This window comes from Pterocles gutturalis, unplaced genomic scaffold, assembly GCF_000699245.1.
Source record: "Pterocles gutturalis isolate BGI_N339 unplaced genomic scaffold, ASM69924v1 scaffold28098, whole genome shotgun sequence".
Classification (NCBI taxonomy): domain Eukaryota; kingdom Metazoa; phylum Chordata; class Aves; order Pterocliformes; family Pteroclidae; genus Pterocles; species Pterocles gutturalis.
Window position 1 is genome coordinate 23,228 of NW_010123842.1, and position 23,282 is coordinate 46,509.

Below are 23,282 nucleotides of genomic sequence, written 5' to 3' on the forward strand. Positions count from 1 at the left end.
CCCAGGCCCACCGTCAGCCCTCAGGAGGAACTTTCTTCTTTTGAACCAGCGTGGCTTTGGTGATGTTTTTTGGTTTGGGGATTTGATTTTGTTTTTTCCCCACCTCCCCAAGGGAAGAGAGGCTGACTCTGGGTGAGCAGTGAAGCGTGTTACAGTGGTTTGAGAGCTGAGGCTGCACATGCAGTTAAACTTTTTTTTTTTTTTTTGATACAAGACAAAGTACAGCAGTACTAGTATTCAAAGCACTGAGCTACTCTACTCATAAGCATCCCTAGGGAGAACTTTGCTGTATCAGATCCTATGGTTTCTGATGGAAGATGGCTCCAGCTGAAACTAATGCATTTAGGTCATAGTTTTTGTTTATTTTTTGTCATCATCATTCCTTTTTGAAAAATAGGACAGTAAGTGCGACTTGAAATTTATTGTCCAAAGAAAAGTGTGCTTTAGATCCTGAGAGCCAGCTTAGAGTCTGGCTTCTAGTAGTGAAAAGTCTCATCCCCAAATAAATTTCTTTATAGCTACAGAAACACCTTCTGATTTCTCTGTGGCCAGTCGGGCTGCGTGTGAGGAGGAACTGCTTTTACTGCTGGGTCACAAGATCCTGCCTCGGTCTGCTGACTTTGAGAAGTTGTCGTGTGTTTACACAGGGTGTGCAAAGACTTCAAAGCTAGCTTTTTTTTTTTACTCCGTTGTAAAAATAGTTCTATCATACACTGCACCTATAAATGGGAGATCAACAGAAGACCCATAGTAAGAGCATGAGTTTAATTAGTTTTGACTAACTTTTGTTTTTTTTTTTTTTACTAAGAGTTGAGCTGAATCTAGCCCAGTAGAGAACATGAAGTCCCACCTAGTAGTTTGCCCTCGTGGGGCTGGCTTATTTGTATCTGGTTATCACCAGCACTCCTGTGCGATGCATTCCTTCCCCCTAGATCTCAAAATAAATTCAGTCAAATTCCAAAGTTTGTTTGGACTTAGTACTGGTTGGGGAGGTAACAACAGAGATGTTTCTGGGTGAGAAGAACGGGAAATAATTTTGAGGGTTTTGGTATGTCTGGTACTTGGGATACTGCACTTCTGTTTGTGTGCATCCACAAGTGTCTCATTTTTAACTATCTTCCACTACTTTGACTTGTTATTTAAAACTGTCTTAAATCTTTGCCGTAAAATAATATGGTTCTGAAATGTTACCTATTTTTTTTTTGTAATCTTGCCAGTCTGTCATGTGAAGCTTACAACCTTAGAGACTTGAGCCAGTACAGCACTATGATAACAGTTTATACGCTATTACAGTGCATTTGATTAGTCATTAACTGCAAAACCTGTGGGGAGAAGAAAAAAGAGTGGGTTTTTTGTTTGTTCTGTCATTTTCATGTAGCTTTTTAAAGATGCTTTGAGATCACGGGCAATGTGTGTGCAGGGGGGAGGTGTGTGCACTGAACCGGAGCTGAAGGGCAGAGCTGGTAATCAGGCTTCACACTGTTCCTCCCTCTGCAGCCGTGTCAGGGTTCTGGTGGAACACCACAATTTAGGAATACGGCATCTCTCATCGGTTGCCTCTTTGGGCATTGGAAAAGGGCAGCGGTGCCTCGCTGAAGGAATCCCAGCGCCTGGCCCTGAGCTGGTGGAGCGAGGGGGAACCTCCTGGCAAGCTTCTCCTGGGGTGAGGGTGGTAGGTTTCAGCTCACCTGCCAAATAGCTTTCAGGAACTTGGGATGAATTTGCTGTTACCCAGTTGTGGCATAGCATGGGCAGAGGAGAAATCAAAACAAAACCAGTGAGAAGGTGAGACGGGCTCACTTGCATGACATGGGAGCGTCAGCTTGGAGAGGGGCTGAGCATCCTCACCTGTGCCTCCGTAAATAGCCTGTATTCTGTAATTATGAAATCTGGTGTATTTTTTTTTTCCCCAGAACATGAACTCTGAAATTGCTAGGACAGCTAGCACCAAAGGAAAGGCCAGGCAGTGCCCCCCAGACCAGTCTGAGCTGGTTTTTTGCCTGTCTTGAATCAGGGGAAAATGCTGGCAATAGCATTTTACACTAAGTCTAGGGCTTGGCCCCCAGTCAGTAGTGTTTCTCCCCTTTTGGCATGCTAAGGTGTGCGTGGTACCTCTCCGTGGGTGGACGGAGCTATTCCATATCCACTCCTCTGGTCTCTTGCTCTGTTTGTGGAGGTGACAGAAGCTATGCAGCCTGTAAATAGGCATAACTCATGGTGATCACATCCCCCTGCACCTGGGCTTATTGATGGTGCTGTCAGAGAGGGGATGGAGAATCCTGTACTGATGAGTCAGTGCTGAAACTTCTTGTGTTTTTTGAATGTTTTTACAGATGGACCCAAGTCCTTCACTGATGTTAGCAGGTTTATGCTGCCAGCAGCAGCTGTGAATTTAAGGGAAATAGTTGGAAATGGTTTTATTTTAATGAAATAAATAGAGGTGAAATGTTTGCCTTCCATGTATTAGAGAAGTCTAAAGGTGGGGCTTTGGAAATAATCTTTACTTGCATCAGGTAACTGCTGCAGGTTTTATGGTTGTGTTCGCTGGGGATGGCGAATGGTGACTCTAATAAATCTCAGAAAAGTCTTATTATGCAAGTGCTGGCCAGCTTAAAGCAGGGAGAAGGTGTAAGGCATCTTGGGGAACCTCTGGCAGGTCCTTCAGCTTCTGACAGTCTGAAACAGGCACAGCATTAAGGAGGAGAGAGACTAACTTCATTACAGTTGTGCAGCATGTAGTTAATGGCAATGATGTTTTCCTCCCAGACCATCAGACGCTGCCATTCCAGTCAGGGATGTTTTGTGCTGCCTGCACTGCAGTAGCAGAAATCACAACAAAAGCTAACCCAGCCCCCAGCCCGCACATGTGATTCCTCTGGGAGCAACAGCAGCTGCCCCAGTGTTGTCTCGTAGCTGCTGAGCTGTGCAGCATGGCGGATCAGGGAGATGAGCCTCGTTAAATAAAGCTTTATTTATTCCCTGAGTTAGCTCTTCAGTCACTTCTGAGCCCCGCAGGCACCAGTGGGCTGTGACCAGCCTTGCAGACAGGAGCAGGGGCACAACTGAGGGGAAGGGCATGTGGGATTTACTTTTGTCCAGGTTTTTTTCCCTACTCCCAGCCACAGTATATTTCAGGATAGTCCAGCTCCTTTCCTGAGAGAAGCAGGAGACAATTACTGTATTTCCTGCCTCACAAGGTCAGGTTCTTGGAGAAGTGTCTGTTGTTGAGGTGACCTATTCTGGGGGTGTTAGCTGATACACTGGAAAGAAAGGTTACAAAACCACTTATAATACATGTTTTTCAGTAATATTACAATAATTTATAAAGGCATCAAAACAAATGTGATATCTATTAACAAGCTGATCTTGGAAACAATATTTAAATTACCAGGACATTTTGGTGGAGCTGAAGGCATCTTGAAACGAGATGGAGTAATAGTAAAAATCCTGCTGCCTCCTGCAGCATCCTCTTGCTTAAACTGCCTGACCACCAGCTGCGTGGCTTTTTCCTGCTATACTTTATACAAGTGACATTTGGTACTACTCAGGAGGAACTACCCTCTCTCTATCTATGTAAATATTTACTGTTCCATACCAGGCACAGATTCTGCACATTGATTGTAAAGAGACAAAAATTGCTTCAGGTTTTCTGTTCCTTTGTGTCAGACAGAGGTCGAGCGACTAGTTTTCCACAAGCACCTTTCTGACTTTTGAATTATTTTGCTCTCAGCATTCAGTAGGACTAACAGGAAAGAAAAGGCTCCAGCGCCCAGCTAGCCACGCACTGTTTCTGCTGTCAAAGTCCGCAGTGGTATTTATCAGCCAAACAAAGAGGCCACACCGTGTGCCAGGGAAGCTTTTGTGACGATTGGATCCGAGGCTATTTCTGTATCCTAGGCTCTGATAACAGACCCTGCTCTGTACTGCCTTAAGCTAACAGCCGAGGGAAGTGAAGTCACTCTGGGTGTAAACAAGTCAGTCATCTAGCGAGGAACAATTCTACTCTGCATTGATAGCTAATTATGAAGTAGCCAGCCCTAAAAAAGCAGTGCTTAAGACAATGATAGGCACTTGCCTCCAGTCAGCTTACTACAAGGAGGAATTAAACATTTATTGTAGATGATAGTATTTTTGCAGGGGAGAGAACCTCCTTTGATTGTTCAGATCTGAGCTGGCCCTGTAAAAGGTACAGCAGAAGCAGCATAAGAGGAAAGATCTTTCTCAATGCAACCTGGTTTGAGAAGGATCTGTCATTTCTACTGCTGATTAACAGCCTTCTAAAAAAGGAAGGAATTGCTTCATGTAGGGTTTCCAGGTAGGAACTTAGCAAGGTGTCACAGGTCAAAACAACCTGCCTTGGCTTCAGTTCCTTTACTCTAAATTTTAACTATCAGTGGATTTGAACTGAAGGCAAACTGGGCGCCCTGTCCTGGAGCTGGCTTATTTCATACAATGTGGCCAAGGCAGCCAACGACCCTTTGAGCTTACCCTGATCCAGGGAGTTGATATTTTGCTCCAGCTGCAAGAGGGATGTGAACAGAACTGCTGGAGCTTGTCTCACAGGCCTGGCAGCACAGGTCCTGTGTCAGGTACCCCCTCCTCTCCCTTGCCTTAACTCTGCATCTGATCACTGGGAAGCTGATAAAAAATAAGACAGCATCCTAGGACAGAGATTTCTTGTAACAAGCCCCTTTACTTAATCATCTGCCTTCTGTGGGAAAAGCTGGTCATTTTATCAAGTCATAAAACCAGGGAAGCCAAGGGGACAAAAATTATTTCTGGCTACTGTGAGGGATGCACTCAACTCCTTAACCAAACTAGTGGTAGTTTGTTACAGACTCCAAAGGAGGTAAAGGCCTAAGCCGTAACCAGGCCAAGAGCTTATCTAGTTCCATTCTGTTCTCTGAAAACCCACAAGGGATCAGTGACACAGTGAGCACAGATGCATGAGGTTGGAACACCAATCATGCAATTAACACATGAATAGCAGGTGGCTTTTCCACCACTGGTCTATCAAGGAAACAAAGCTGTGGGTACAAGGAGTCTCATTCATCCCTCTCCCATCACATGTAATTTGACTTTATCCCATAAATAAGACAGCTTAAGTGAGCCCTCTTTGAGTGCTCCTTGCTAAGCAGCTGGCTGCATCAGGATGATCTCCCCTTGAGCTGGGACACCTCTCAAGGCTGCTCCTTGAGGTTGAGAGAGCTTTCACCAACAGCAGATCCTTGTTAAGTGGCCAACATTGCACATAACTTTGTTATGGTAACTGATTTGTGTCTTGGTAACTTTGGAGCACTGTTAAATCCTTTGTGCAGTAAGAGTGAACCTTGCCCTCAAACTTTTATAAAATTGCACTTTTACAACACCATATTTCAGTGAAACCACTTTTGCTGATACCTTTGGCAGTGGTTCTTTAAGCGGTCTAAATTGCCCATTTGTGATAAATCAGCATTGTCAGCAGGATCCTAAATCAGGATTCATGACAGCTACCTGGTGATAGCCCTTCCTAGGGCTCACCACAGCTCCCCCATGCTAAACTCGCAGCTCTTCAGCTGTCAGCTACAAGAGTTACCATCAGTTTTTAACATGTAAACACATTCATTAGGTTTCAGTAACCTAAAAATATCAAGACTGGGGGCTACAGGAACTTCTTAATTGGGTCCCCATCCTTACAGTTTTATTAGTGGTTTTTAAAAGCACGTATAAAATGACTCAGTGTCTGAGAATGGCAGAGATCAGTAGCAGAAGTGTATTAAAGTAGCAGGGGAAATCGGACAGTCAGGCCTGTTTTAACCTGTTCAAAATACGGAATGGAAAGCAGAGCTCTAAAATTGAGGAAAAGTGCCTCAAAGGCAATTTCTAGGGGAACACTGGAAAAAGACCTTTCTTTGCAACACCAATCCTGAAGAGCTTTAATGAGTCCAGGAAGCTACAACAACTGTGTGGATTAACGATTACTTTGAATCCAACAACCAGATTTGTTGATAACCTCAGCACAGTAAAGAAATGTTTTCTCCAAAAAGGAAGCTAAATGTCTTCTGTGGCAACACACTGTGCAGCAAGAGTTCAGCAGTCCCTCGGTTTATGTCACATGTTTAGCTTTGTGTGATGGCCAACTGATACCTGAAACTTGTGTGTTTTGTTTGAGCTTTCACACGAGGCTTCCTGGCCAGGACACCACAGTAAGTGTGACTTTGTTCCTTTGCTCCTTCAGCATTGGGATTAGTTCCGAGTTGCTCATTCCTATTGCTGGCACTCCATTTACTGCCACTATTTCATCTCCACACCTAAGCAGAAGACAGGAAACATGCTTGTCAGGACTTAAAATTATTAACACTACATCCTAGGACCCCCAAGGTCATCTAGCCCGCTCTGAGCCAAGATCATCAATTCTTTCTGAAGCAACTTTTTCACTAGATGAAAGATTAGGGGCAAGGAATGGATGCAAGCACAGCGAGTGATTGCTGTCAGAGGCTTGCTTTTAAGTCAAAGAGGGCAAGAGAAGAGGAGGACACTGCTGGTACTTGAGTGACACAGTAGTGAAGGTCACCAGCAGCGTGACCAGCTGGCCAGTCAACAGAGGGAAATGTTGCAGAAAACAAATTTGTGCCAAGGTCATTACCAAGGTCGCTCCTACAGCTACTTGACTAGCAATCACCAAGTGTCCTAGGTTAAGCTGAGACAGCATTAACCTTCTTCATAACAGCTAGCAAGAGGCTGTGTTTTGGATTTGTGCTCAGAACAAAGCTGATCAAAAGTTATGTTTACATGGCTGCCAAGGTCTTTCAGCTTCTCTGGCTGTCTGCAAACAGGAGAAGCTGCGAGGGAGCACAGCCCCAGTTACTAGCCCAGGATTTGATCTTAGGTTCAGGACTGAGACACAAAGTGACCAATAATCTATTCCACAACCTACACGTCATGCCCAGTATACAGGTGAGGACCCTCCGGGAGCTCATCCATTCTTTGCTCCAGGTCATCTCGCTCCAGGTGGTCCCTCTCCCAAGGCCTTCTCCCTCCCCCTCGGTCAGTTCTGGGACACTCAGACTGTTATCTCTGTTCTGTGAGTGCAGTTTCGGGACTCTCCCTGCTCTGGGATTGTTAGCCGGGAACAGGCTGAGCCTTGGTCATTGGGTGATGAGAGTATCACTGTGTAGCACTCATTTGTATATTTGTATATAGTATTACTTTCAATATTATTGTAGCTTAGTTATTAAATTGTTCTTATCACAACCCATGAGTCCTTTTTTTCCCTTTACCCCTTTAATTCTCTCCCTTATCCTGGGGAGGGAGGGAGGGTGAGTGAACAGGTTGTGTGGGGTTGACTCCCAGCCAAGGGTAAACCCATCACAACTAGTTAAAAGGGTTAAAGACAGCCCCTGAGTAGAACAATGCATGCTGACTAAGTGCTGGTAGTGTTTCTGATACAAACACCAGAGACCCACAGGGCAGCTCATACGTACTTCAGTTTCTTGTCTCGGAAGGCAGGAGTCCCCGGCACTATGGTTTTGATGAAGAATGGCTGGTTTCCTTTGCTTTCCTCAAAGCCTCCAACAATGCTGAAGCCCCAGCTTTCCAGGTTACCTTTAGTAAGGACAATATCTTGACAGCAGTGAAGGTAGCTGTGAAGAGAGGCACAGTCCAGAGAAAGCTTATGAGTGTGTTTCAGTGGAAAATTCCTGACCAGAAATTTGTTTTCCCTTGTAGAAAGCACTGCTATGTAACAGCCTTGTATTTCTTTTTTTAAGGGCTTGAGGCAACCCTTTTGGAGGGCACGTTACAGCAATAATTCTCTGATCTGAAGATGCCAGTTCTTTAGAAAGCTTTTCTCAGTATTGTCAGCGCTAGCTTAAGAGTTAACAGAAAATTAGCATTCTCTAAAGGGCTTTATGACCTGAAAGATTCATTAATAACTTCATTAATTCTGCTAATAAGTATGCATAGTACTAGTGACAAAAACAAATTAGTCATGAACAGCAGTTACACCTATGCAACTAATGAGAATATTATTTTTTTAAAATTCCATCTGTATACTACACGCTTGGTACAATGAAGGCATTCAGCAGCTATGTATCACTGATGGAAAGCAAACATAGGAGGTACAGCAGCCTTTCTTTACTAACTACCTGATCGAAATGTGAAAGGTCTTTCCTGCAGGACCTACACCCAGGATTGCTGGGTACAGTTAAGATATTGGGCTCCTTGAAGAGGGATCATAGGCCACTGTTTCTGAATGGCAGCCACGGAGGTATGTCTTCTCAGTAAGCCGGGAGTATGCCGCAATGCTCAGGCTGCCTTGGAGAATGTGATATGTAAGTGCTAACAGCACTTGCTCCTTGAGTTTGTAGCACAAAGACATGCAAAGCCTTTGCGAGGCGTCTGGAAAGGTGTGGCAGGAGTGCAGGCAAGCCTCTTGGGTGCTCTGGCTCGCAGTCAGGTTACATTCTGGCACCGAGGTGCTGCCAGAGCTACACTGTGTGAAACTGCCGCTGATCACCCCACTGAGGTATTCCAGCAGCTAAACTTTTCATAATAAACGTTTTTGCCTCAAGGGTTTTGCTTGAGCAGTTTGCAGATGAGTTTCAGATTTCAAAAGCCTTCTCAGTTAACTTCTCACTAGGAGAAATATCCAATTATCTACTTTCAAACTGTAATTTACCTTTGTACAAGTTCTTCACACATAAACATGGCAAGACCCAGCTCTAGCTTACTGATACCTCCATGGTTTTCTTCTACTGGTACCACCCAAGTGTAAAAATACAGCTATGAGAAAACGTTTGTGGCATCTAGTGCAAATAAATAGCCCAGAGAGCAAGAGTAGGAAGCACTACCTCTGCACAGAGCTTAAATAAAAACATTGGACACTTTTTCCCAGAGCTGGAAGAGGCTGTTTGCTAGAAATCAGTTTTCCATATGAAAAAGGGTTTTTAGGAAGAGAAACATTAATTTACTATAATGGAAAATGACTGTGGGAAAAGAATTTTAGACTTCCCAGAAAGTAAAGGTGTGAGTTTGATTCTGACAAACACCCTGCTGAGTGTGTAGTTCTGCATCCCTTTCAGAGTCTGTGAACTGTGCTGCTCCAGTGGGGCAAAGAATGGAGAGAGTTAAGTTTACAGGGACAGCTGAGCTACCCACAGTTGTATTACAAGACAACTACAAGAAAGGCACCAGCCATCATGTTCAGTACAGCAAATACGAGTTGCCTGAGGTTAGATGGAAAAAATACTACTACACTGTGCCTCCTGTGGGGATGTTTGTATCTTCATTGGAAGCATGGAGCACTGGCCCTAGTCAGAGACAGAAGATGCTCCAAGCTTACACAGCAAATGCTGTTGTGTGACAGCAGCCTTAGAAGCACAGAGGATTTTTCTTTTAGGAAGAATGTGACCAAGATGCTCATGTTATTCCCTCTGTCCAAAGAAAGGCACAGTACCCAGGGCTGTCGTCTCCTAAAACCCTTCCACAACAATAGCGTGATACATAACCCAAGTTCTGCAGGATGGGCTACAGGGGCTCCACATTTCACAAACAGCATGTCACCAAGTGAGGTGAGATGACAGACAGTATTTGACATAAGCAGAAAGCCACAGATACAAGAGTCAAGGCTAGAATTAAATACTGTGGGGTCAAGTGTTGCAACAGCTGAATACACTTCCCTAGCCTTGAGCACTAACTTCAGCTCCAGTCTTTCAGCATGAATTTCGGCTTCAAACTAGAAAGTAATTCCTCTATGGGTTTGCTCTAAGGAGGAAAGTTTGTTTCTGCTGGATCAGAACAGTGACTGGAAAGAAAAGCTGAACAAAACCAAAAATGGCACATGCTGTCAGCAATAAGATTTCGCACTGTACTGGAAAATGTTTTACCATGCTGAGGCCATGTCTGCTCTAGCAGGGCAGCCCGAAAGGAACAGATGTGAGTGAAACAACTTGCTGAGGACACAGGGTCTGGTTTTGGTACATTTCAGAGGATTTTTGGTAATCTAGTGTTAGCGGGGTACGCACAGGGTCTGTTTCTGCCGGAGTGCAATGCTAGCGTAGAGGAACCCTGAACATTTCCAGGTGACAAACAAGGGTGTCATTTCAGTTTACAGATTCTCCAGCAATAATTAAAAATAATCTGATTATACCAGCCACACTGTCAAATATAAATACCTTGGTTAGCTGAAAAAGGCAGATTTTTAGTGGCTTTAGGGAAATAATTCGTTCTGTGGATGACCAGCTAGTTGCTGCCAGGTCTCACTGTGAGCAAATGGGAAAATGAATGAGGAAACACAAGAATTACAGACATTTTTATTACTGGAAACAAGAAGGAAGATTTTGTCAGATCCTGAAATGAAATAACCTAACCACCCTCACACCCACAGAAGGATGGCAGACAAATTCAGATGCCTGAATTCATGTTGGACTAAGAAAGGGAGACCAAAGAGCAGAAGGGGCTCGTGAAATCATTGCTTCCTGCTTCAGTAGCACGGTACAGTAACAGTTAAATGAAGGGGAGCCAACATTAATACCAGCAGAAAAAAAAGGTATTAAATGGCAGGTAACATCAGTATCCTCTTGAAATGAAGGCAGGTGACTGACGAGCAAAGAGTGGACTCCAGTCCCTGTAGCAGAAAGCATGGTGAAGCTGCAAGCCACCAGACCTCCAAATAAACTGGAAAAGGAAGAAGAGAGAAAGTACAGCCAGCTTATGCCTTGCTATTCACTGCAGGAGCACCCATGGGGAACAAACACCAGCCAGCATCTGAGGGTTTGTACTGGGGTTTGGGCTATCCAGGTGCAGCTCAGGCTAGTTCATACTGGGCCTGCACAGAACAGACGGGCTGATTCCGTGGGAGAGTAGAGGAAACTGGTAGGACGGTACTGAGTACAAGCCAAGTTACAGTTGCTCGAGACACAAAAGCTACCTTCCTTGGGCTGTTTGGTTTAGCATTTACAGGCTGCTAAGTAACACAAAGGTAACATAACAGAGGCTTTGTTAGTTTTCTTCTTTCAGGTGCCTCAAGAAAGAAGGCTGTAAATAATCCGAGCTTCCCACTGAAGGGTTTGGCTTTACTGTTCCGTGTGCCTCTCCTGCATGATCCTCCTCCAGTCAGCTGAAAGCTACCTTCCTTGGGCTGTTTTGTTTAGCATTTACAGGCTGCTAAGTAACACAAAGGTAACATAACAGAGGCTTTGTTAGTTTTCTTCTTTCAGGTGCCTCAAGAAAGAAGGCTGTAAATAATCCGAGCTTCCCACTGAAGGGTTTGGCTTTACTGTTCCGTGTGCCTCTCCTGCATGATCCTCCTCCAGTCAGCTGGAAAGGCAACAGACTCTGCTTTTCACAGCTGTATGTATTTTGATGAAACTGCAAAAGTGAGCAAACCACAGGTTTGCCTCTCCACGAAGGAGATAGAAATTCAGGCTTTCAAAGCCTCAACCCTGTCATCTGGAACTTAACCATGTTGCTCGTAAAAAACTGCGCTAAGTCTACAGTCCAAAGGTTCGCAGCAGGAAAAGTCAACTATTCAGAATCATTTCTGCTTCATGCTAAAGGTGTCACAATTATAACAGCCAAAAAGAATTAGACCAAAAGAATGCCTGCTCCTAACTGAGATGATCAGATCAGAAACTCTAAAAGAGCCCAGGTTATCTGTTGGCTTCTATTACATGATCCAGAAAGAGCCACAGAGTGATTTCAGTTAACGGTATTTTATCAGGGACCGTATCTACATTAACTACATGTCAAGTCAGTGTCTCAAATGCCAGAATCTATACTTCTCATTCTCTGTCTCAGTTCTCTGAGAAAAAAAAGTTTTCAGGAACTTCTGAAATATGGTTACTGTCAAACAGAAGTGAGGGAATGATGGGTCACTCCATAAAAAGCAGTGGAAGTTCCTTATGCATTCATTATACTGTGATCTCATTGATAAATAAGGCTTTCGACTGCCTTAGAGATAAATGAGAATACCAGTAATGCTTCCAAGTTAACCACCAAAGCAACTGATGTATAGTGTTTGAGTGAAAGTCAACTCTGTGATTGAACAGATCTCTATACAGTCACCAAACAAACGTACCTTGGCAATCCGAGCCAGGTGATCCAGAGGGGAGACCAGCTGAATCCTTGCTCCTTGATGTCCGGAGATGGCTCTGTCGAGTTTAATGAAAGGATTTCCAAGGCTTTCAATATGACTGAGTGGGAAGCTGCATTAGATTTCAGTGCTGAGACAGCTTCATAGTAGTTCAGCTGAGTCAAATCAATGCCATTTATACTCAAAAGCATATCTCCTGTTGATTAAATAAGATAGAATTATCATAGACCTTTTGCTATGAAGCCCAATTCTGCCCCAAGGTCTCATGTGGAACTCCATTTCTGGCCTCATTTTAGTGTCCAAGTCTAACTTTCACTGAAAAAAAAATAACCGTTCCTAAAGGATAAGGGGTGTGAGAGCCTCCTTACCTCGCTTGATTCTGCCATCCCTGAACAGGCATCCAATGGGCTGCACACTCGTTACATATATAGGGAGTTTGTTTTTGTTATCCCTTCCTCCTCCAATTGTTATTCCTAAAGATTCCTTTGGTTCCTTTTTTATTGCGACTGTCTTTTCATGATTTACGTATCCCTGAGGTAAATCCTACAAATAAATGACAGTACAAAATGCAGCTTCATTAATGCAATTAACATGAGAAACCCAGATCTGGAAGAAAATAACAAGAGAATAACTCTCTTGGTATAACAGGCTGGCGATTCTCCTCTTGCTCATACTGTTTCTTATGCAAATGGATGGCAGATACAACACTCAAGTCACAAGAGCACTACAGTGCAATTTCTGTAGCTTCTACTTCTGTACCATAAAGCCCTCCAGCTCCAAACCAGAACCATAGCTCGGTGTCATCGTGCAATACCCTAAACGTGTTGCATTTGATGGATGTCAAGAAGCAAGTCCCAAGCATCTCAGGATGGTAAATTTCCCATGGCCCTTTCCAGACAAGAAAGGATTAACCACTAGTTCTGCATCAACATTAGAGATATTTGAAGAAATTCTGACATGTTTTTCCCCACAAATTGTGTTTCCCAGTAGATGACAATGTACTTTTCTCCAGTACCAAAAGCCACAAACCTGCTGCTTTTCAATAGCTCAAGAAGAAATGGAGCTACTGATCAGTCTTATATGATAAACTGCCATCATAGAGCAAACATAATAGGTCTGCTAAACCAAGACTAAAAAGCGCTTTGCCGTTATTTACAAAAACTTACCTTCTGGTAGGTAGATTTTCGTCTATAGTGATTCTGGTCTAGTCGTCTCCGATGATGCACCGGGCTTCCTCCATTGCTACTGCTGCTGCTACTGTTATTTGATGTGCTGCCATCTTCTACTGGGTCTGACAGCTGGACACCTGGCTGCCTCAAGACGACAAAATTCACTCTTGATTCAGTGCTCTGCCAGGAGAAACAAAAAGAGTGTAAATAAAATAGAGAGAAAAATAAATTAGAAATTAGGGACAGTCCCTGTCCCTTTCTTGGGGAGAGAGAAGGGTTGGCACTGGTTTCTACAAAGGGTCCGAAACAGGGCTATGTGATGTGATGCAATGTTTTTTGTGAAGAGCCACAGAATCCTATGGTGAAAAGAAAAAATGAACTAGCAACTGTTAGTCAGAAGGAACAGTAGTAGAGGCAGGCTTCACTCATGCCTCCCTCCCCCACAAATGCCATGAGAAAGTGGAAATGGATGATTAATTCCTCCACTTCAGTACAAATAACCAAAATAGCATATTGTATTGTGATACAAAATGGAACAAAGCTAGAACGCTGACTGGTCCACACCATGGATGACCATGATATGAGTGCTAGATGCTTTTTCTTTTATTGTTAAAGAAACTTGTTAAAGCTCTTTCCCTCCCAGCTTAGGTAACATTAGGTCTATTGTTCAACATCTCCCACTTATTTTTTTCCCAGAGTACCTGAAGACATGGCCTTTTGTCTAAGATTGCTGCTGATTAAACACTTAACCAGCTGTGTGTCGGGCCTTGGCAGAACTACAGGGAAAGTATTCACTATTGTTACTGCTCTTCTAATCTGGTTTGTTCTTTCAGATAATTTGACAAAACCTTATTGTGAAGGACTCCATTGGGGTAAGGCGTATGTGCTTACTTGGGGCATTTCCTGCAATGGATGAGAGAAGTACGGTTGGCTTTCTGGGACCCTGTTCCCCTGGTGCCACAGCACCCTGGCAGCAGTGAATTCCCTGGCCTTGGAAGAGGGAGTGCATCAACTGTTTTGGGTTTGTTTTTTTCTTTTTAAACTAGTACAGGAGAGTTTTGTTTCCTGAAACTTAATTCATCAAGACTCTTGCCTCCAAAAATCACTTCACATAGAGCAATTTTTTTCCAGACAAGTTGGCACACATCCACATCTTCATAAAATATATTGTAATCATCACATCCTAAAATGGGGATTTGCCCTCCCCTTCAAGCAGGAGTACCAGACTATGTACAGTAAGTATGGCTGTGCAATATATAAGTTGTAAATGGTACTGAACAACACAGGTAGGAAGGACTCTCTTCTGCAAATGGTTTGCGATCCAAAGTAAAATTACATTTAACCAAGAATTTGAGTTAGCCCTCAGAAGACGACATAGTGTTTGGAAGACTGTCACAGTTTTACACAAACGTCACTTCAAAAGGAATTCAATCCCCAAACCTAATGAAGCTGGTTCCGAGACTTTGGCTACTGATTTCAGTGGGATCAAGAAAGAGTTCCTCGTATGGGAGTTATGTTTGCACATTACAACAGAAGTACAGCAGCACTTGTGGGATGCAAACAAAATTCTAAGAGGCCACAGAATGGAATCCCATATATAACATAAAAAAGGGTCTCAGGACTGGAAGTCTGCTCTCTCTTCTCCCACACCACTGCAGTCCTCTGCTGATTACCAGGAAGAGAACTGGCTCTCCCTCGCTGCTGACCTCAGATCCTTTCCAGGATATAAACAGTATGTGATGAGATGTATTGTGTCAGGATCTTTAGATAAAAACAGAAACTGGATGTCATCGCCTACGGAGATAAAGAATTTAAACTGAGCTACATGGTATCTGCTGCACACATAGCAATCCTTAATCCTTAACCAAAATTCCTTGCTCACTCCTTTCACCAAAATATTTGTCATGCTGCAACAGGAGCACATTCCTATTGCACAGGGAAAGACCACCTCTCTTTTACCCATTTAGTATTTTAGAATGTTTTTAGCCTGAGATGCCTCATGTTGTTTTCTAGACTCCCTTCCCAAATACAGGTAAAATGGAGAGGGCTTCAAATCAGTCAAAAGGGTTCTGTTCTGTGCTGCCAATCTACCACATCTCCCAACAAACACCTTCAGTTTGACTGAAGCATGAGAGTCTGTCCTAATCTCTCCTCATCTCTGCTGCATGCATCCACACAGTGCGCACAAACACTCACTCTGCAAGAAAGGCTTCAAACACCAGAGCAGAAAGGAGACCCAATTGCCTTAGCTGAACTAAAGTGCCATGAGCAATTGCCTCGCTTCAGATTTGTCAGAGATGACTCACGATGGATTCCCACTCTTCATGTTTATCTCCATTTGGAAGCGGTGCTTCCCACACATCCACAGGGAAGTCACTTTCCCAATGAGATATTTCAGGGAATGCAGTTTGCTCTAGTGTGTTCTGTTAGCCCTTGGGTCAGTACAGGAGCCCTGCCATCAACGCAGACAGCTGCAGAGTCATTAGCCATACAGCCTCACCATGTCATAAATTACCTGGATTATCTGCGCAGCAGCCTCAGGTGTTCCTTGCCTCAAATCCTGGCCATTTATTGACAAGACTCTGTCATTTTGACTCAGCTTTCCATTTTTGGCTGCCAAACCTCCCTCTAACAGATCTAGAATAAAAATCCCTGCCTCATCTGTCTTCCTGATCAGTTTGATTCCCAAGGGTTCGGATCGGTCTCTCTTTATCAAGGTAACGTGGATCACTTCCCGATTTGTAGCAGAAGTGGAATCCTGCTGTGCAGTCTTATTGGAAAAACCCTTCTCTTGCAGGACCATGAGGTGGAGGACAGGACCTGGGTGGCGCAGGAAGGAGACAGCTTGGCAGTGAGTCACACTGCTGATGTTGACGCCATTCACCTAGAAAGACAAACAAGCCAGAGTCACTAATCAGAACCTACATAATTTAGGCACTGTCCACAGTGCGGAACATCACAGAGTTGGAGACAGGATGTACAACTCCCTGTGCAATGCCCTGACTGAAGCAGCTGCTTCTGATGCACATTAGAGAGCAGAAGTTTCTAAAAAAGAACACAGAAGAAAGCAGATGAAATTAGACCATAAGTGATGGTGAATAGCTGAGGACAAGGAACAAGACAGGGCAACTCACATAACTAACAAATCTGAAACTGCAAAACATTAAATCATTACATCCATCCCATGGCAATGCAGAACTGCTTTCTCTCAACTTCCAGCATTCAGTATGTGCTCAGAGGAGAAGACTCAAATTGGAGACTACCCATCCTCACTTTTAAGTTGAAGAGTGGTCTATAGTCTACAAGCTTCTGGAATCATCAGTCTAATCATGCTTTTACCAAGGTGACTCTGAGAAGCTACTTTTCACTTTGTCTGTTGTCACATAAGACTCTGTGCAGCCTTCTTTTAGGATGTTAATAGGGCTCCTAAGCGTGGGGACCTGCCCTACTTACACCCCTGAGACTTGTACAATTCAACTGGAAAAAAAAAGAATTTACTTTATTCGTTTAAGAAACCAACTCAGAAATTGTATTGGCCACTTGTGCGTGTGGGGCTGCCAAAGTCCACAGTCCAAGAAGATAATTAGGTCTTTACGGCTTGTCAAATGATTGGGCAGCCACAGCCGGGAGGTACTAACAGTTCTTGCTGCATGTAGGCTTTACTGCTGCATGCAAGCTTTTGTCACCTTGATTAGCCCACTGCCATGCAGCATGATTAATCTGGAAACTACATCTGCCTGTGGGTCAGCCTGGTATGAGGCTGGTGCTCATTATTACTCACATTACATATCTGATGCTTACTTCAAGTCGTAAGGTCTTAAACATTGGACCTGCCCATTGAGAATATGCAGCTTAAGCAACATAGCATAGCAAGCAATTATCAGACTTCCTAACTAGAGCACAGTCCTTTGGAGAGATAGGGTGCTACTGGGTGAAATTTATCAGACAGAAATCTTTAAATTTATCCAAAATGGTCTAAATTTCAAAAAGCTATCAAATATGCAAGGTAAATATGTCTATGACTGGAAGGAACCTCAGAAGTCTGCTTCTCAGCCCCAGCAGATACACAATGCCACTGACACACAAGTCTGATCAGTGCTTTTAAACCCTCAGCTGTAGAGATTTCCCAGTTTTTCTAGGTAACTCTCCTCCCCCAGCCTTCAAGTCAAGAGAGGCAATGTGACTACCAGTGGGGTTTTACATACCTCAAGAATGTGGTCCCCAGGTGCTATTCTTCCATCTGCAGCAATGACAGAATCCCGCAAGACTTCCTGAACAACAATGTTTCCTAGTGGGGTGTCTTTACCCCCAACTATCCTCATCCCCAGCTCTTCCTCTGGGTCTTCTCGGTGTATTTCAATTGTGGTCGTTTCAGCCACAAGACTAGTTCTTTGAGGAAGGTCTGATGGGGGAAATTGAAGAGGAAAACCAACATATTAATAGAATTTTCCTTCACATAGCAACACAAGATTTCTAACAGTGGCAGGTTCTGTCCCAAAGCAGCATCTGGAGGGAAAGCAGCTATCAAGAGAGATAACAAGAGGTCAGATTAAAAATTTTAAAAGCCTCTGTTTCTTTACAGTTTCTCCAGAACATTTCCCACCTTCTCCTAGCTTATGGCAAATTTGAACTCTTTCATTATTATTTCTTGAGTTTTATTAAAGGGCATTCACTATGTTTCATGTACCATTTAGAGATTTATTTTTCTACTGTGACAGCTGGCCTACCAGAAGTGCAGATATAACAAATGCCAAATTCCACGATGGCCATTAGAAAAGGGGACTACTGAGCTGTAATTACTGGTCTGCTGTTCTGGTGACTTTACCACAGGCAGCTGACTGCAACTTCCCTCCTCTAATTTCCTTTCCTCCTCTTTTCCCATCCCTCCTGTAAAACAGGAGTAATGCTTACCTATTTACAGCATCCTGAAGACTAAGCAGTGCTTCTCAAGACACTTTGAAGATGAAAGTTGTTGTTAGCAAGTTGTATTAAATCTACCAGCACTGCAACATTTAGGCAGGCCCAACGCTCTAATGAAGCCAAGCACACTGCCTGTCAGGGTGAACTGCAGTTGTCACACAAGAGATGCAAAACCTGCCTCAAGGGTACTTTGGGAAAAAGGCAACAGAGAAGTAAACTGACCTGTGTATTAACTCTTGCACAGGAACAGGAGTTGCCAGCTCCAGTGCCTGCACACTTGGAAACCGAGGCTAACTTTGGAACAAGGCACAGAGATTTCCATGCTGCTGCCTTCTAGCAGGGGGGGAGACAAGAGGTTTTATGCTGAAGTGGAGATGGCTATTTCTATCTGCAAAGGTTTAATAACTGACTATTAATCCAAAAACTAAGTTATATTATAAAAACACACTTGCTGCACACCCTTAGGGAGGTACTCCAGGAAACTCACTGTGTATTTAACTTTTTTTAACATAAGAAGAAGCTGTAACGTTTCCTAATTACTAATTATTTGGCTTCTGTAGGTGCTTTAAATGCTGCATGTTCACAGTAAAAGACTGCCTCTGTTCCTGCAAAGAATACTGCAAATATTCACTGCAGTCTAACAGAGATCCTCCGAATCGTTTTGCACAGATAGTTTTGTGCTTGTGAGCAGATCCTGTCACACCTGACACATATGAATGCATCTCTCTTCTGTTCCAGGACAAGCTGAGGAAAGAGATTACTCTGATGGCTACTAGCGGCTGAATAGCATTGAGGGTATCTGAGAATGTTGGGGACACTTTAAAATTGAATTATCCAAGATAATTACCTCATTTTTATATTGTAAAAGGTAATTATGTAATCACATTTCTGTATCAAACTCTTTACCTTCTTCAGTCTCCTCAAAAGCTGGATTAACGAGTCCAGGCTCTGCAGTCACTAGTGATACCACAGCAGCTGCAGAGCTTTCTGCCACAAGTGACGATCCTCCACCTGGTACCTCTGGATCCTTGGGCTTGTTTGTCTCCACCTTGGTAGGAGGATCTTCCTTCCCTCTGGAAATGGGATTCTTTTTCCGCTGCAGTTCAGATTTGTATTTCTTGAAACCAGGACATCTAGAGAGAGGTTGTCAGTGACTGTAAGTGGGTAGTCATTGCCCATGTCGCTAACCCAGCACATGCAAGCTCTGACTGACAAAGGTATGTGAAGAAGCATGTTCAAGATCTCAGATGCAAAGCTTGTATCACAGATGCTAAAATTTATTGTCATTTGACCTTCAGCTTCTACCTGTATCAGCTTAAGAGCAGGCTTGTTATTTTATTACTTTCAAAATTACTAAGCAATTATTTAAAAAAGGAGAGTGTAATAATAACAGAGTCTCCCTTGCTAAATATTTACCTGGCAAGCACTTGGTGAAGAAAACACTACCTCTTAAAATACAAGCAAATACTTAGCTCTGACCTTTTAGAGATGACTATGAACTGTATCTTTATGCAAAGAAAGTGGCTCAAGCTTCACGCTCAGCCTTGAATTAGGTTTTGGTTTTAACAACCCAGTAACACACAAGAGCAGCAAGCGGGGCTTGCTTATTTTTTTTGCTGGATAAGACCTGACCCTCAGACAGCTCACCACCTCCAGTCCACACAGGTGACTGTTTACTTGAATGGGAGAAATTTAGAGTTTATAATCCCACTGCCTGCTCCCCACACAAAGGTTCAAGAAGTAACTCTCCATTCAACAAAATGAGCTCCGTATACAGCTACACCACAGCCAGCCTCTCTCAGCAAAATTGAGCAAGGAAAAACAAGCTCTTTTATCAAGAGTTCTTATAAAAAAAGGTAGCAGGTGAGAGGGGTGATGAATGCAAAGGCATCACTTTCAGAGACATAAGTTGTATTGGGTGTTTACCAGAGTCACTTTTCAAATTAAACTTGACCATTTACATTCTGGCTAAACAAGTCTCATCCCAGTATTACTTCCTCTGGTTTATTCCTAGTCATTTATTCTCCAAGCAGTAAGATGATCCTGAAACTTAAAGACAGAAACTGACTGATCCACTTGTACACATGTCCCTCTTAAGATGTCAAGAAAAACTCATTTCGCAAAGGGCAGAGAAATCGCCCAAAAAAACAAGTTGCCAGATGCTTCTTATTTCCTTAAGTCTCCTGCTATGAGTAGATCTCACTTAAAACCAAGAAACAGGAACACTCAAACACCAGTGTAATTTTTTTCTTTTTTTTTTTTTCCATTTTTCAGTCTAAATATCCTCACCACCCAGATAAAGTAGCCCAGAACACACCCTCCCCAAGGGGTGTACAAAGAACAACAAAATATATAAGAGAATGATACAGTTTCCAGACAGGTCCCTAAATGTAAACATTTAACAGTGCCTCCCTCTTCTGTGTTTAAATCCTGTGCCAAAGGGACTAACAAGTGACAGAAGTTTACTGATACCAGGGCAGATTTACAGAGCAGAGAGGAAGGCCCAGCCCTGGTGTGGGCCATGGCCCCAGCCACACAACAGCTGCCCAGCTGGGCAGCGCTGTCCCTGCAGTCTAAGCATTCAGCCCTGCTTGGTAACAAGAAAGCAGTACAAAGAGTTAGTTAAGAAAAAGGAGATTATAGGCTTTCACAGATCAAGGGAAAGGGGCACATGAGCATCTTCCGTCACTTTCTCTGGCTTCCTTCCAAGCTCTTGGTTCGTGGGTACTAAAGACGAGCAAGAACTGCAAGGATAGGTCCTTGGCTGGAACTGCAAAGGTATCCTAACTGTTCCCTGCACACTGGTTGACATATTTTTTAAGTATGCCATTGCCACAAAAAGCTACAACATAGCTGGAGGGAAACAAGCCTATTGCATTTTTTCATTGCCCACTGGCAAAAGATACACTGCCAAGGAAGGGCTGCTTCTGCCTGCGGTAGGGCTTGTACTTGGCTCCCTTTCCTGCAAACATTAACCAGGTAGGAACAAGTGTTCTTCAAGCACCATGGCAAGAACTCTTTGCTATCTGCACTTCTTTTAAAGCTACAATATTCTACCTGCCACCAGCTCAACCAGCAGTGGAAGCACTAAAACACACTTCTGCTGACAAGCGCAAGAAAAAAAGAGACTCCCTTCCTCTGGACAAGGGGGAAAAAAAGAAAAAAAAATAAGTATTTTTCAGTTGCTTCTCTTTCTCAACAAAAGAGAAGATAATGGCATTATAAGTAGGTGATTCAGCAACTGCATAATGTGCAGCTTGGAGGGACTTACATTATTTGGATCAAAGACTTATGTATTGCACATCTTAATTGGGCCAATTAAACTGGCAACACTGCACAATCCCTTGCTTCCAGAGTGTTGACTTAGTGCCTTTTTTCTCTGCGCAAATGAAACAAGAATAAGCATGTTCATAATTATCTTCAGAGTCAGGTGCCGGAGATCAGGACACACAAATTTATATACATTTGATAGGTTTTGTGTCTGCAGACAACTCGGGTACAAGCACCTCACCCTTCGCCTCTGTAGCACACGTGAGCTGGCCTCCCTAACACACACACGCACAATTACGCTGTTTTCACCCACCTACCTCTCTGGCCTCACCCTGCCATCTCTGGTGTCCCACCTTGCCCCAGTTTAAGAACTGTTCTGAGAATGGATCTTTCTAGTCAGAAGTACAACAGACAGAGGGCATTATATAAGGAGCAATAAGATAATGTAAATGGGAATGCACCTGTTCTGCAGATGAGCTTCTAGTTCACACCGCTGCATTGTCTGCTGACACTCTGCCTTGAAAGGGCAGAAGACAATCAGCTTATCCAACAGGTTTCGTACTAGAAGGCTGGACTTGTGGCACTGCTGGAAAGAGAGCTTTTTCCGATCCATGGGACAAAAGTTATACTCCTGCATGAAGTTTTCAAGGCACTTGAAACAGTACGTATGTCCACAGGGGGTGTCCATGGGCTGGAGCAGAGGCTGAAGGCAGATATGGCAGATGAGTTCATCATCCACTTCATCCTGGAAGTTGTAGAGATGATTGTCCAGCAAGAGGTGGAACTGACCACATTCACAGCAGAGTTCACTAACTTGAGACGTGTGTTCTTCTGCTACAGGATCAGCCATGATAGCCAGCATCAGGCACTCTCGGCCCAGCAGCAAGGAAGCTCGTCACGTAGTAGCTGTCTGACAGAGGACCTCTAAATGAAAGGGAGAGAAAGAGAGATTCAAACCAGCTGTCCACTCTAGATCTAGACAATTAAAAATTAAACTGTATTCCTGCCTTAAGTTCACCTCTAGATCTTCATCCCCACCTACCCTCCTTAGGGTTCCTCCTTCCAGAGTGACCCTGTGAATGATCAACCCAGGGATTAGAGAATGCAAGGACCTGATTCAGCAAAATGTTTAAGCACATGGATAAATTGAAGCTGAAATTACTTTACACACACCAGTGACACAGACTAGATAAAACTCTGCCAAATACACAAACTAGAAAAGTTGAGACAAAAGCTGTGTGTTCTTGAGGGAGAAAGGGAAAGGAAACAGATAGTGATTTTTAAACTGACAATTTTTCTCTCTGGCTTTCCAGATTATACCAAATATTTTAAAGATATGTATGGTGAAGCATCAGTTTTTGGGGACTTCTAGTCATTTGGACTTTTGTTTTGTGTTTTGGGAGGGGATGAGGAAAAATAATAGGAAGAAATTTCAAAAGAAACTTAACTCTAAACCACATTTCCTTCCTTTTAAGCCCACTCCCTTCAAAAAAGTTTGTTTTAACAAACAATGCATTGTTCCGCACTCATCCATGCCTAAGTTCACCCATGGAAACAAATTTCCTATAAAAAGACTAAAGCTTTCAAAGTGCAAGAAATGTAAAGAACTGTCCACATCGCAGTGGACATCAGTTCTACTGATTTTAATAAAGATGTCTCCAGTCGCATCCATTTTTAATCTTGCCTATTTTAATTAAATGTAATATTCACCTGAGTTCCCTGCCAGATTATTCTACAGACACAGAAATTACTGCAGGAATTTTTTTTTTTTTTAACCTGGCAGTTATTTTAATGAAGTAGGAAATGTGGTACTAAATGAAGCTAACACTGTATTACACATTGCGGGGGGG

General features: G+C 43.3%; 1 protein-coding gene across 1 annotated transcript; it reads right to left on the reverse strand.

The window, feature by feature from the left end:
- Window positions 1-6,138: 6,138 nt before the first annotated feature.
- On the reverse strand, window positions 6,139-22,282 carry LOC104465149 (ligand of Numb protein X 2-like). The gene is made up of 9 exons (XM_010078079.1): window positions 21,894-22,282; window positions 19,069-19,295; window positions 17,448-17,644; window positions 15,758-16,126; window positions 13,240-13,422; window positions 12,442-12,616; window positions 12,059-12,269; window positions 7,464-7,622; window positions 6,139-6,290 (listed from the first exon to the last, which is right to left on the reverse strand). Exons 1-9 carry the CDS (start codon window positions 22,280-22,282, stop codon window positions 6,155-6,157), a joined length of 2,046 nt encoding a protein of 681 aa, XP_010076381.1. The 3' UTR covers window positions 6,139-6,154.
- Between the last annotated feature and the right edge of the window lie 1,000 nt (window positions 22,283-23,282).